The sequence below is a fragment of the Hemiscyllium ocellatum genome, chromosome 37 (genome assembly GCF_020745735.1).
Source record: "Hemiscyllium ocellatum isolate sHemOce1 chromosome 37, sHemOce1.pat.X.cur, whole genome shotgun sequence".
Lineage (NCBI taxonomy): Eukaryota > Metazoa > Chordata > Chondrichthyes > Orectolobiformes > Hemiscylliidae > Hemiscyllium > Hemiscyllium ocellatum.
Genome location: NC_083437.1, coordinates 39,559,390 through 39,574,879, shown reverse-complemented (window position 1 = coordinate 39,574,879; position 15,490 = coordinate 39,559,390). Strand labels below are relative to the sequence as shown.

The window sequence follows — 15,490 nt, the reverse complement described above, 5'->3', positions numbered from 1 at the left end:
GGACAGATTTTAATGTTTTATACGTGTGTGCAGAAATACTATTATGATCGTTCATTTTTTCTCAAGGGTGTTATGAAGTTGAAGGCGTGGACTGTACCGTAAAGAAAGAGTGAATGCTGTTCTAAACTTAGAGCTTACAAGCAACGTGTGATATGACCAGATAGCAGTCTCAGACTGTACTGGAAAATTGAAAATATATAATATTTGGCTGTGAAATGGATATCGGAGTTGGTTGCTATTTTGACAACAATTTGAACTTAACCAGTTTAAATTATGCCCCAGGATACTAAAACCCTATCGAGTTTGAATTCATTGTTTTGCCAACATTGAATCAATGAAACGATCCAATATGAGGTATAAGAAAGGAATTAGTCAGGCACACTGATCCCTATAAAACTCAAACAGGACTGGACAGGGTAAACATACGAAGGATGTTCCCACTGACCTAAGGAGTGCAAAGGAGAAATTTCTCCACCTAGAATGGTGAACTTGTGGAATGCTCTGCCACAGAAAACATTTTGGGCCAAAACATCAAATGTTGTCAGTAAGGAATTAGATTTAAACTAAAGCGATCAAAGGATATGGGAGAAAGCAGGAAAGGGGATCGATTGGGAAGATCAGCCATGATCAGCGAGCGGCAGAACAGGTTCGAAGAGCCAGCTAACCCACGGTTGCTACCTTTTTCCATATTTCCAATAAGAAAAGATAAAGTTGTCATAGTCCCATAGGGCTTCTCCCTCTTCAGACAGAGATGACTGGTGATGAATTAACCAGAGGATCACCACACCTCAGGTAACGGTCAAGGTTGAGAAGGCAGGATCTTTACAGAAACTTCAGCCAGTAGAGGAACTAAACCTGCTCTGCTGGCATTAATCTGCATTCAAATTAGACATCCAGAGAACTGATCTAATAGCTTGCTGACAGAAGTATAATTGAAAATCAAAAACTTTCAAAGGCAAGGAATGAGAGAATGAAAAAAAGATCTCAAATCCCTCTTCCGCTTCAAGACTGGCATTAGTGATGCTTTGACGAAAATAGTTTGGGTCTTAGTCAAAGAGATGTTTTACAGTCTCTGCCACCACATACAATGTCAAGCATATAAAACAAAGTTGATTAATCAGGGAACAATACCATTTGTTCAGACATGCTTGGAAACATTTAGACCAATGAGACTGTATTTCTATAAATTAAAGGCAAAAACAGCAGAAATTGAAATACAGAAAGTACTGAAGGAACAGGCCAGACATCATAATATTTCAAGCCTGAGGACTGTGCGCCTCAATGACTAGTTGGCTCTGTTCCAGATGCTGATCTGTTGTTTTCTGTTTTTGTTTTGAATTTATTTTCTGCATTGAAGCCTGCGGGAATGCTGACCAGATTTTCTAGATTTAGTTTTGCAATTGGTGTCTGGTCATCAATTAAACCAGAATTTAATACTTCATCAGAAGAATAATGCCTCTCAACAAAGTAGAAGGGTCATCTTTTCACCTGCCTGCTCAAGACAGCATTAGTTCTTCCGAGACAAAGTACTGAAATGCAGCATGGGGTTTCAGAAGAATTTCTAATTGTGATTGCTATGTAGAAAAACAAATATGCTGGAATTCAGCACAATTGCATGCTGAATGATATCAAAATTGGGTTCAGTGCAGATTGTTATGGACCAGGGCAGGCCCCCTCAAACATTTCAAGAAAGTAGCCCAGATCCTAACTTTGCTAGTGCAGGTGTAACACAGATATTCCAGGAATGATTCAGCTGGTCAAACCACTTAGTTTTAAGCAAAACAATTTATTTACAAGATTACCAAATGAAACACAAACAAAAGAGAACAGACTACAGAATAACTTACTCTATCTGAAAACACAGCAGACTATCCCCACTTAATGATGCTGTTCCAAATACTTGCAACAATCCCCATAAACACCCCTTGGCACAAAATATAAAATCAAACACAGGTTCTTACAGGATAGAAGTAAGAGAGAGGGAGGATCAGCATGGACCTGCTTCTCTTGGATCCAGTAGCTTCAAAACTGACTGCCAAAACCAAATTAAATCAAACTAGAAAACAGCTGAGCTGGGATAACTGGCCACTCCCCTTTCTTTGTACAAGTGCTTTTTTCAAAAACTTAAAGCCTTTTGCCTGAGGCAGTATTTGTTAGCTATAACCAATTTGCCCTAAAACCCTTCAAAATTAGACCTATTGGTGTCCGCATCTTTTATGGTCTCTGGAAAAATAAGTCAACGACAACATATCCTTGTTGAATGAGCAGCATCATCACAAGATGCACACTTCCCCAGTCAGGGAAAAACTAGGTTAACATCCAACCAGCCATTTGGCAAGATTCTGTTCACGTTGAGTAAAGATCTCTCACAGATCCCTCACAAACAGCTTGCACTTATTATCAGAATGCAAAAAGGATTTACATTGCTACAAAGTTGGGATCTTAAACCTTCATTTTTTTCCCAGCATAACTGATACAGTCAAAAATGAATCAGAAAACAAGGTCCACTCCCATCACTAGCAGCTACTTCATTAAACAGTCCTTTTGTTCCCAGCAAAATAAGTAAAATGTTAAAACTCTGACTTTTGTGAGGAATGCAATGGGTTACGCTTGCACTCGTCATTGCCTGCCAAGAAACAATGTGCAATCTCTCTTTACACTGCAATTAAAAAACATGTAATTTCTTTACCATCCAATGAAATTTTTCCAGCAGAATGCTAACAACTGCAGTATTCATCCGTTCTAACAACTCATTAAAATCAAGAGGTCATTGATTGTCCAAGTTACATCAGTTTTACATTCCTACATGGTGCCTGAATGTAGTGTACTTTAACCCTATGATCCTGTATTAAAATTGCAAAACAATCAAAAGAATATATAGAAATGGCAGTAAAAGTGAGTTTGCTAAAGGTGAATCTGGGTGACACTGCAGTACAGTACATATTGACGGTGTGCTGCATTGATGTGTCATTTTCAAGTGAGACATTAAACAAAGACTTCCTGGGTCTTCTAAGACAGACCTAAAAAAACCTCACGCATTAGCTTGAGGAACAAGAGAAGTCTACCCAGTCAGCAAGCCAATATTTATCTCTGAACATTGCGAAAAAAAACCCCAGTCATTAGATATTGCTGTTTGCTGGAGCTTGCTGTGCACAAACCCTCCTCTCTGACCTATCATCTTCTCCCCTACCTTCATCTACCTATTGCATTCCCAGCTACCTTGTCCCCAGCCCCAACCGCCTCCTAGTTATCTCTCAGTTCCTTGGCCCACAATCCTCATTCCTGATGAAGAGCTTACGCCCGTCACATCGATTCTCCTGCTCCTTGGATGCTGTCTGACATGATGTGCTTTTCCAGCATCCTACTTTCAACACATTTCTACAGGGGATACTGGATAGCCACAGCTGATTTCTATTCGCTAACAGAGGAGGGGACAGGTGACAGGCATGTCAATGTTGCTTTGTTCACACAAGTAAACAACACAAAACAGGAATATACCTAGCTTCATATTCAATTCTAATCTCTTTTATTGACTGAGTATTATACCTTCAACATTTTTTAAAATCATGAGAAAGAGTATACATTCAAGTTAAGTGAGGTGGCTCAACAGGTATTCACACAAGGATTATAAGAAGCTTGTTTACTTCTTCCTTCATCAATATGCAAGGCCCCAGGCACACCCTCTGCCACAAATTTACCTGTACTTTATTCAATCTACAGCAATGGCTGGTCACAATGTGATGTGCTCTACATCAGGGAGACAAAACGCAGACTGAGCGACCATTTTGCACAACACCGATATTATCCCTGCAGGAATGACTCAACTCACTGCTGTCTGCCACTTCAACACACCACCGCATTTGCTGGTCAACATCTCTGTCCTGAGCTTGTTGCAGTTCTACAGCAAAGCTCAGCACAAGCTGGAAGAACAGCATCCTCTTTTCCGCTGGGACCCCTGCAACTTTCGGAACTCAATATAGAGATCGATAATTTTAAGGGCTAAGCACCTTCTCCCAAGTCCTTACTCCAACCCTGACATACCAGACTATGTCATCACATGGGTTGCACCACCATCATTCCATTGTCAGCTACTAATAGAACCCATTAACAGCCATTGATCCCTCCAGGCTGATCTTTACCAATTCCTTTGTCTGTCCAACTGTTTTCTCCTCTCTCGGTTTCATTTCCACTATTGTTTACTCTTTCCCCACCCCATCTTCAGCATATATACCAACATTTTCCTCGTTACATTGGTTCTGAAGAAGGGTCACTAGACTTGAAACTTTAACGCTGCTGTCTTTTCATAGATCCTACCAGACCTGCTAAGTTTTCTCAGTAATTTCAGTTTTTGTTTAATTTTCAGCATCTACAGTTTCAAGTTGTATTTTTTTTATTTAAAAAGCCTGAATTGTTTGCATTTAGATCACATCTGTACAAAAGTGTACCACATATGCTAAGTTATCTTGTAGTATAATAACTCAAGTGTTGGTCATCTTTTGAAAACCAATGTACAATTAACAGCGATAAGATGAAAAAATATTAGGCCGTTTAAAAGTTAATTGCAGAAGGCATATTGACCACCGTTACAAATCTGGACCTTCATTTAATCTAGATCTGTTATTACCTCACTGAAGCATCAGCATAAAATACTTTTTAATTATCTAATAAATGTGAGAATTGCTGCCAAGGCCAGCTGTTATAGCCCAACCCCAAGTGTCCTTAAAATAAAAAATCTGGTGTCATTTTCTTGAACCACTATGGTCCATCTGATACAAACACCCCATAGTGCAGTCAAAGAAACTTCCAGGATTTTGACCTGGCAATACAAAAGAAGGGGGGCTATCAAATCATGATGGTGTGGCTTGAAGGGGAATTCATAGTTGGTCATGTTAATTGGCTACCCTTACTTTTCTATATGGTAGGGGTTATGGGTTTGCAAGGTGCTGAAATAGCTCTCCCCCCCAAACAAGAGTGCCCCAATTAAGTTATAATGGCACTAATTTTCCCAATGTAGAAATGAATTCTGAATAAAGGTTCTCTGCCAATCACTGCCCCTCTTCGAAATTTTGTTTTTGATATTTACTTTTTGCAGTCTACCATTTCTGTTATTGTGTTACTGGTATGTTTGAATTATTAAATTTTTATTGTTCAAAGAGAAGCAGATCCACATTAACATCCCAAGTTCAAAGTGCAACCCCCTCACGCCAAAAGGGGAGTAACGCCACTTAACATGTGTTCTTCTAGTGTTGTGATAAAAGCGTAATTAACGCAGTGTAGTGACGTTGTTACACATGTTCTGAGGTGAAGAGATTGTGACTTGAACAAGGGTAGTATTCACATTTCAAAGGACAAGTGTGAAAATAAATTAGGAGGACAGCACATACATTCAAATCACCATAAGCCTTTGAATCCTACCAAGGATAGCCTGAAGTCCACTTTAAGATCTAATCAGGTCTTCACACAGCATTAAGAAAATATATGGAAATCTACTGGCAACATGGAAATTTACCTGGATGGAGCAACACCTATCAAGTTAGGTCCTAGCCCTCTGAAAAGTGATCTCGGTCCCTCCTTTTCAATGATAGATCTGTAAGAGTTAGTACAAAAAGTTAGAAAGTATTTGAAATAAGGGAACAAAACAGCTGAATTCTTACAAGTTTATTATTTCAATGGTTTAATCTTAATACAAAAATTCCACTATTCTCTCAGGTGGCTGTATCTTCAACCACCAAGGCACACATTCAAACTCTTTCCAACTTTCCATCTTTAAGGTTGTTCTTAAAACCTCTCTCTTTGACTATGCTTTTGGTACCTTTCGTATTAACTACTGCTTTGGCATTTTTTAAAATCACAGCTCTGTGAAACACTTTGGACATTTACTGATACATTAAAGACAAATTATTTTTCCATTTGCGATTTTTGAGAGTATTTGTAGCTCAGGTTGAGGTTCAGGTTGTAAGTTTGCTCGCTGAGCTGGAAAGTTTGTTTTCAGATGTTTCCTCACCATACTAGGCAACATCATCAGTGAGCCTTCGGTGAAGCGCTGTTGTTATGTCTCGCTTTATTTATAAGTCTTGGTTTCTTAAGGTGGGTGATATCATTTCCGGTTCTTTTTCTCAGAGGATGGTAGATGGGGTCTGAATCGATGTGTTTATTTACAGAGCTCCAATTAGAATGCCAGGCTTCGAGGAATTCCCAAGCATGTCTCTGCTTAGCTTGTCCTACGATGTATGTGTGGTCCCAGTCAATGAGGTGTCTTTCCTCGCCTGTATGTAAGGATACCAATGATAGTGGGTCATGTCTTTTGGTGGCTAGTTGGCATTATTTTACATGAGAACGACAACAGACTCCCATTCCTAGATGTCACAGTAGAACAAATAGTTAGTGGGGAACTTCAAACCAGTGTCTACAGAAAAAATAACACACACAGATCAAATACTTAACTACAGGAGCAATCATCCCAACACCCACAAATAGAGCTGCATCAGAACATTATTTCAACGAGCCACAACACACTGCAGCACCCAGGAACTACAAACAGCTGAAGAAAAATCCTATACAGCATACTCAGGAAGAATGGGTACCCAATAAACACAGTCCACCGATTTTCTCAACAACAAACCCAAACAAGCAGACACAACGCACCCAGAAACTCTAGCCACGTTACCTTATATCAAAGGCATCTCTGAACTGACTTCCAGACTACTCAGATCCCCTGGCCTCATGGTAGCCCACAAACCTACAAACACACAAACAGCAGCTAATGAACCTAAAGGACCCCATACAACCAGCAAAACAAATGTAATTTACAAAATATCACGCAAGGACTGTAACAAACACTACATCGGATAAACAGACAGAAAACTAGCCACCAGCATACATGAACACCAACTAGCCATCAAAAGACATGACCCACTATCACTAGTATCCTTACACACAGATGAGGAAGGACACCACTTCGACTGGGAAAACACATCCATTGTAGGACAAGCTAAATAGAGAAATTCACAGGAATTCCTAGAGGTCTAGCATTCTAACTGGAACTCCATCAATAAACACATTGAGATTTGAACCCTACCAGCCTCTGAGAGAAAGAACCAGAAATGATATCACCCACCTTAAGAAATCAAGACACAAATAGAAAGCAAGATATAACATCAGTGCTTCACCAGAGACTCACTGATGATGTTGCCTAGTATGGTGAGAAAACGTCCGAAAACAAACCTTCCAGTTCAGCAAGCAAACGTACAACTTATTTTCCATTTGTTAGATAATTACATCAGCAAGCATAAGCATCAACTCAGTGCCTATTTTAAACTTATATTCTGTCAGCTATACTTAGAATTGGAAGCAAAAGGTTAAAATTTGTTAGAACTTCACTACAGAACAGACTGAATCGAAACATAAGGCACCTCTACCACACACAGACTTTAGTCTACAAAACACTTTGCAATACTCAAGGAAAACAGTACTGCTTATTGATAGCTTCCACTCCAATATTAAAGACAGCAAAATGCAAGTGATATCCGATAAGTAAGTTGTTCAAACTGGAACTTGAATTTAATGTTAATGATGGATCAGCTTATGTCTGAGGAGGAAGCTGTGCAGCAGAAGCTTATTCTCAATTATACACACTCACTTGATTACTGAAACTAAGAAATGTCCAAGGCAGTGTGGAGTCTGCTGTACAAAAGGTGCCCTACTCTACAGGACACCACGTAGATGCTCTTCTATGGATTTCCTTTAAATTTCCATTCCTAATTAAAAATAGTCCGTGATAAATACAAATATGGAAGAAAGAAATCTTAATCTGTTTACATTCCCTGTCCCAACCTCAAGACATTTCAAAGTGCTTCACAAATTGTGGTTGGGACAATGTGTTCTACATGCTTACTGCTCACTGCGCAAAAAAAAACTATTCCTCATTTCAGTGCAAATCACTTACACAAGGTCGAGAGGACAACCAGCTAACAAGAGTTTCTCCTCTGCTTTATCTAAGCCTGTCAAAACTCAGCACCCTCTATTTGTGAAGGCCAAAGTGCAATGCTTAATGAAGAGCGCATTCAAACAAAGTAAAATCTATCATTCTAATGAGCTTCTCTGAAAGATGCCTCTAGCAATTAGACGCACAGCAATGATGTTCAACAGAAAGAACTGGATTAGCTTTGTCACAGCAGTTAGTGAGATGAAAACAATGGATTTCAGTTTACATTACTGCATAGTGTTTCATTTCTTAACTCCTCCGTTCCATAAAGAGCACAGATCTCTGATGGCAAAGGGATATGATAGAAAAACGCAGTGTGTTATGAGCTTGTTGTAAATTGGGCTTCAGGAGGGAAAAGGAAATCCTTCAGATTAAATATCAATTTTTGATAGTGTTCACTCATGTTAACATTTCCTTTGTGCAACAGCAATTGCTGAGAACCAGCAACATAACTTCAACCAGAAGAATAGCAATGCAGCCATGTTTTTAACTTCTTCATTACTGTCCAAAGGTCAAAATGACTAATGTTCAACCTCCATTTGATATTTCTTTGAAAACAGATTTTGCTTAGCAAATGAGCTTTTGTTTGAACCAAATAACATACATTAGATCCAAATGCCAAATGCAGACAGATTCTGGATTTTGGACTGCTCATTAGCTAGATGACTGCATAAAGAAAGGAATCAAAACAAGTGGGCTCGGGAAAGCACAGCCAGTCAGACAGCAGCCTACAAGGAGATTTGATGTTTTAAGCTCAAAACATTGACTCGCCTGCTCCTCGGATGCTGCCTGACCAGCTGTGCTTTTCCAGTACCGCACTTTTTGATTCTGATCTCCAGCATCTGCAGTTCTCACTTTCCCCCTTCATAAGGAAGGATAAGGTTAAACTGAATCCAGTGAGGTGGACTTACTCCTGTTCTACAGTATTTCAACGTCACTGATTTTTAAGTTGGCCAAGGTTCAAGCTACAGACAATTTTAAAGTCAAACGTCACAGCCAAATGAAGCCAAGTTCTGTTAAAATAACACTCCAGCAGCAACAGAAAAAAATGATCAAAAAGTCAAGCCATATGTGTAGAAGGAGAACAGAGTTAATACTTAAAGTCTGAGATCTCAACAGATAAGCTGACAAAGACCTATTAATCTTTTCTGATTGTTTCTGAAGCATTACCCACCACTGATGTTAAACTGTGCAGTTTAGTAAACGGTGGCACAGTGGTTAGCACTGCTGCCTCACAGTGCCAGAGACCTGGGTTCAATTCCCGCCTCAGGCAACTGTCTGTGTGGAGTTTGCACATTCTCTCTGTTTCTGCGTGGGTTTCCTCCAGGTGCTCCGGTTCCCTCCCACAGTCCAAAAAATGTGCAGGCTAGGTGAATTGGCTATGCTAAATTACCCGTAGTGTTAGGTGAAGGGGTAAATGTAGGGGAATGGGTCAGGGTGGGTTGCTTTTCGGAGGATCAGTGTGGACTTGTTGGGCCGAAGGGCCTCTTTCTACGCTGGAAGTAATCTAATCTAATTAACTGTATTACTAGGAATGGTCTTGCCCCATTTCTTGAATAAGAATGCCACATTTGCCATTTTCCAACCCTTTGTCATCTTCCCAATATCTTGGGGATATTAAAAATTAACGCAAGCCGTCTACAACATCACTAGTGGCTGAAACTATTAATGCAGTTGTTTGGATATGACATTTCATTACAAGTTCAATAACTGACTCATCACTTCAAATTTGTGGACACTGCATGAACTCCGAGCATTTTCTCTGTTGTTTTCTATTACCATTACCTTCTCACCATCTGTTTGGACCTACTGTGAATATACAGCACCTCTCCTTCAACCACTTTCGTGTGGTACTAGAACAGCTTGGTGCATGCACTCTCCCAGGGTCACCTATTGTTCTTTTGTATACAGTACTCGTCTGAGTGATGCCACATTGCACTTTCACTTTTATTTTTCCCTTTTTTGCAGGAAGGCTTGATGTAGTGCATTAACAAGTAATAATATTGGGCTCCCTGTTGTGTGCAGCAAATGAACAACTATTAAGAGCTGGATAAAAATAATAATAATGAAGATGATTAGGTAAATGCACATCACAATCCCAGCACCCATTTTCACGAGCTGAAAGGTCATAACTTGAAGCATGAAGTTTAATGTGCTGCCAGTCTGACTGAGTATTTTCAGCATTTTCTGTTGTAATTTTAAATTTTAAAAAGATTTTTTTCCATGGGATGTTGATAACCATCTCTAGTTGTCCTTGTGAAGGTTTTGGTGGGTTGTTTTCTTGAAATTCTGCAATCCATTTTTTATAGCTATAACCAGAATGCCTTTTTGTGAGGGAGTTCCAAGATTTTAGTCCAGCAATACCTAAGGAAGAGCAACCTAATTCCAAGTGAAGATGCCGAGTGGCTCAAAGAATCACCTGCAGATGGTGGTATTTTATTTTAGATTTCCAGCATTTTTGCTGTTAGTGAGCATTTTTAGAAACAGCTTTTAGACTTTTGCTCAAATCTTTCTGAAATAGCCAACATGACTATGAGATACAAAGACTGATTAAACATTTGTAGCTCAGGTTGAGAGTTCACTCACTGAGCCAACAGGTTTGTACTCACTCATTTCATTACCATGCTAGGTAACATCATCAGTGAGTCTCCGGTGAAGTGCTGGTGTTCTGTCCCGCTGGGTATGTGTCTTGGTCTGTTGTGGTGGGGGAAATCACTTCTGGTTATGTTTCTGAGAGGTTGGTAAATGGGGTCCAAATTAATGTTTGTTAATGGAGTTCCAGTTTGAATGCCAGGCTGCTAGGAATTCCCGTGCACGTCTTGGTTTATCCTGTCCCAGGATGGATGTTTGCCCCAATCGAACTAATGTCCCTGACTGTATGTATGGATACTAGTGATTGCTGGTCATGTCTTTTGGTAGCTAGTTGGTGCTTATGGTGGTTAGTTTCCTGCCCATCTGTCCAATGTAATGATTTTTGCAGTCCTTGCAGGGTATTTTGTATATGATGTACATTCTGTTGGTTGTTGGCACAGGGTCCTTTAAATTCATCAGTTTCGGTATGGTGGTAGGTTTGTGGGCTATCACGATGCCTAGAGACCGGACTAGTCTGGTCATCATCTCCAAGATGTCTTTAATGTATGGTAGGGTGGCTATAGTCTCTGGGTGTATTGTGTCTTCTTGTTTCGAGTAAAAAATGAGGTCTGCAGATGCTGGAGATCACAGCTGCAAATGTGTTGCTGGTCAAAGCACAGCAGGCCAGGCAGCATCTCAGGAATAGAGAATTCGACGTTTCGAGCATAAGCCCTTCATCAGGAATGTTTCGGCCTGTTGTGTAGGAATCGGTGGACTGCGCTTATCAGGTACCTGTTGTTCCTAAATACATTGTATAAGTGTTTTTTCTTGGCTTCTCGTAGCTCCTGGGTGCTGCAATGTGCAGTGCCTTGTTTAAATAATGTCCTGATGCAGCCAAGTATGTGGGTTTGGAAGTATTGCTCCTGTAATTGAGTATCTGGTCAGTATGTTTGGCTTTCCTGTAGATACTGGTCAGCAGCTCTCAATTTTCTTTTCGTTCTACTGTGAAATTTAGGAAGGGAAGTCTATTGTTCTCTTCCTCTTTGGTGGACTTTATACCGGTAAGGATGTTGTTTCATTGTTTGTGGGTTTCTTCTAATTTGTTGCTTTTCATGATGACAAAAGTGTCATCCACATAGCGGACCCAAATCTTGGGCTGGGTTGTGGTAAGAGCAATTCGCTCTAACCTCTCATAACTGCTTCTAAAGAGTCCTGATATTAGCGATCCGATAGGCGTCCCGTTGATTTATTTGTTGGTCTTATCATTGAAGGTGAAGTGCAGGTCTACTAGTTTGAGGAAGCTGCTCTTGCTGACAGAGTTGGTGCTCTCGGGTGCTTGTGTCCTTGGTTCATGTAGTATTGTGGCCAGTGTTTCTTTTGCTAGGGTAATGTTTCCTGATGTGAATAGGACCGTCACGTCAAAGGAAACCATGGCCTTGTTGTTGTCTACCCTGGTGTCTTTGATTAGGTTAAGAAATTCCTGAGTGGAGTGGATGAAGTGTCTTGAGTCTTCTATTAGGTGTTGCAGTGCCTTTGCTGGTCTGTATGTTGATGTATCGGGAAGTGAAACTATGGGCCTGAGGGGGATCCCTTGTTTATGTGCCTTTAGTAATCCGCAGAAACGGGGTCTGTTGGATCCTTCAGGTTTCATTCTTTGGAGGTCTGTCTTGTTGATTTCACCTGCTTTGTCTAGTTTCCTCAAGGTGGCTGTCATATGGTTTTCTAAAGCCACTCCATTCACTCCACCCAGGAATTCACTGACATTAATGAACAACTATCACTAGTAGCCAAACACATACAGGCGATGAGGGACACCAGTTCGACTGGGACAATACATCCATCCTGGGACAGGCTAAAAAAAGACACGCACGGGAATTACTAGAGGCCTGGCATTCAAACCGGACCTTCATTAACAAACATATTAAATTGGACCCCATTTACCAACCTCTCAGAAACAGAACTGGAAGTGATATCACCCACCACCATAAAGCAAGACACATAAATAGCAAGCAGGACAGAACACCAGCATTGCACCGGAGGCTCAGTGATGCTGTTACCTAGCATGGTAATGAAATGCCTGGGAGCAAACTTACAACCTGACTGATTAAAACACTAATTGGAAACACAAAATAACTAAACCAATGCAAAAACAGATTTGCACTCACACCCCAAATCTTAATCTATCAGAAATCAAAATGTTTAGAAACACCAAAAATAATAATAAAATCAAAGTACTGAAGATTCTGCAAATCTGAAAATAAAACAAACTACCAACAGCTTTACTGATAAAATAAGCAAATCCCAAATGTTGGAGTCAATGAAAATCAAACATGAAATGCACTAACTGGATAGTAGTTGATCTGACCAGGATGCTGTAGGGACACTGTGCTGAAGCAAAACCCAACAATGAGAAGCTAATTAATTACTTTTGTGAAGAAATGCAGAAAACAACATAAACAAAATAAATAGAAATAGATCTCTTACTTTAGAACTTGAAAGAGTCCGGGTGCTACACGTGCCGGTCGAACAACACCCGGTCCATTGATCGTATTAAGGTTCACCTGTGGAATGTAGACCGGACGAAGTGTTAAGCCCGAGGATTGAAGCCGAGTCTTAATCACTTCCAATGGGCAAGTGACAATTGCCCCCACTGTTCCTCCACACCTATGGATAATACAAAGAATGGAAAACAATTAGCATATTTCACTCAGCTAACAGGGTACACATGAAACACTGGAAGTTCTAAGTACGTTTTTCTTTGGAAACAGAGGTAAAGGTTATGGGAAAAGGATGATATGACTATCCATTTGGATTAACTAGTAGAACAAAATCTAAGTGCTGGAAATCTGAAATAAAAACAGAAAATGACTTAAACACAAGTAGGCCCTTCTATATTCGAAAATAGGTACTTATATGGGGAGAGATTGTTCCTCAAAAAACATTCAAACCATCCTGAGCTTCAATCAAAGACGATGGCATCAACATGATGCAAAAATTTTCACAGGCCTGATGGAAGACATTTATTCATTCACAGGTTTTTTTAAAAATTCACTCAAGATATGGGTATTGCTGGCCAGCCAGCATCTATTATCCACCCCTAATTGTAAGGGTTAATTATACTGCTGTCGTCTGGAGTCACATGTAGGCCAGACTAAGGATGGCAGATTTTCTTCCTTAGAGAACATCAATAACCAGATGGTTAACCCTCGCCTGCATTAACAATGGTTATGGTTACCATTAAACTCAACTCTTACAGGACACTACCATGTTTCATTTGCACAGAATGTGAAACCTTTGTAGTTAAACTTAGGCTGTGTCTTCGAAATACCTTGGGATACCTAAGGCTTATATTAAATATTGCTGGTGACTATTGTAACAATGACAGTACTGGGGAAAATGAAATCAACATTACTCAGCATTATTTGTAATATTAACTAAAGTTAAATATTTCCTTTAAAAAAATTCTAACAGTATATAATTACATCTAGTGACAATAGTCTTTCCAGAAATTGGCAGGTATTTTTGTCAGGAAAAACATATCAGCTAGAACAGGCAGTTTAATGCACCTAAAACTGCACATTAATTGTGACCAAACTCCAACCACAATACCACCCACTTTTTTTGGTGTTATTCTTCCAACTCTTAACTGTACAATGGATGCTGGCTTTCCCCTTTCATCACTGTCAAGCAGCCATTTGTTTCTGGGCCTAAGTTCTATGATGGCATCCTGTTTCATTATGGAGAACAACATTCAAAACTGATCCTGTTCCTTCTACATGCAACATATGCAGAAATCTTAGATTCTAAATCAGGAGCAGAAATATTGGTAGTTTTTCAGGCTAAAGCCAATGCTCAAACTAATTGTAACATGACCAGTGCTACCTAAAGTACTCAACTAAGTGATGAAGGCTAGAACCCCTCATTCTAACCTTTCTTAAACTCCAATTCTTCTAAAACTGCACTAACCTTATTTTAACTATATTTCCCACTCACCTATGTACTCTTTCTTATTGACCTCCATTGGCGAACCATCCCTTGGGACATTAGCAACAAAATTCACTTCCTCTACAAAATTCTTTTATAGTCTTACCCTTTTCAAACTCTAAAATCCCCACTAACACTACATTCCTCCTTCATCCTCTACTCTTAATTACAGTATCCTAAACATTCCCCCTTACTCCATTCAATCATCCAAAGCCCAAACCGTTTACCTCTATAGTTGGAAATTCCATTCTTGCACCTCACAACATTTCTCATCATTTCCCCAGCACTATCATCACCTCACAGCATTTTCAAAAAACTTCCATAAATCCCAAAGGTACCTCACCTGCCCATGAATTTTGAGATTCAGTTGCTATCATCCCTGCTGGATTTAGGAGTTAGCATGGAGAAATGCTGAGGCACCGAATTAAAATCTCTCAAGTCTCAGACTCTACAGCATTGGTAGTTTGTGTCTTTCATCTCAATTCCTGTCCCAAATTAAAAATCAACTAGACATAAGCAAATGTTGCTGACTGTTAATTTCCTTCTGAACCGGTTTGCCAAGCTAGTCAGTTGCATTAAAACCACTTAAAAACCGCATGAGCTGCAGAGGTTCAAGAATGTGCTCACTCCCTCCTTCTCAAGGACAATTAGGGATGGCCAATAAATTCTGGTCTTGCCGGTAATGCCCACATCCCAATAATGAATAAAAATGTATCTCCAAAAGCAGGAACTATGTACAACTCGAATATTAAGGAGCGTAACCGGCTACTGTGTTTAAGCTATAAGTGATAAACAAGAGCAAACTTAACTCAATGAGAGTACTCTGACATTAGGGATTTCATGAATTGTTCTTCCTCTGGTTGAGTTGATAAGAAGCCCCATGGATGGGGCCTCATTTTGAAACAGGAGAGATGAGCCCTACAATAGTCATAGTCAACATCTAACCTTTAA

The 15,490-nt window shown here is 39.8% G+C and overlaps 1 protein-coding gene across 1 annotated transcript in view; it reads right to left on the bottom strand.

Annotated features, from left to right (window-relative positions):
* slc25a33 (solute carrier family 25 member 33) overlaps nucleotides 1–15,490 on the bottom strand; it is a 39,231-nt gene that overhangs the window by 14,845 nt on the left and 8,896 nt on the right. Inside the window, exons 2-3 of the mRNA XM_060852053.1 lie at nucleotides 13,040–13,219; nucleotides 5,510–5,587 (exon numbers count right to left, since the gene is read on the bottom strand). Of these exons, the coding sequence (XP_060708036.1) occupies nucleotides 5,510–5,587; nucleotides 13,040–13,219 (258 nt within the window). The remainder of the gene's footprint in view (nucleotides 1–5,509; nucleotides 5,588–13,039; nucleotides 13,220–15,490) is intronic.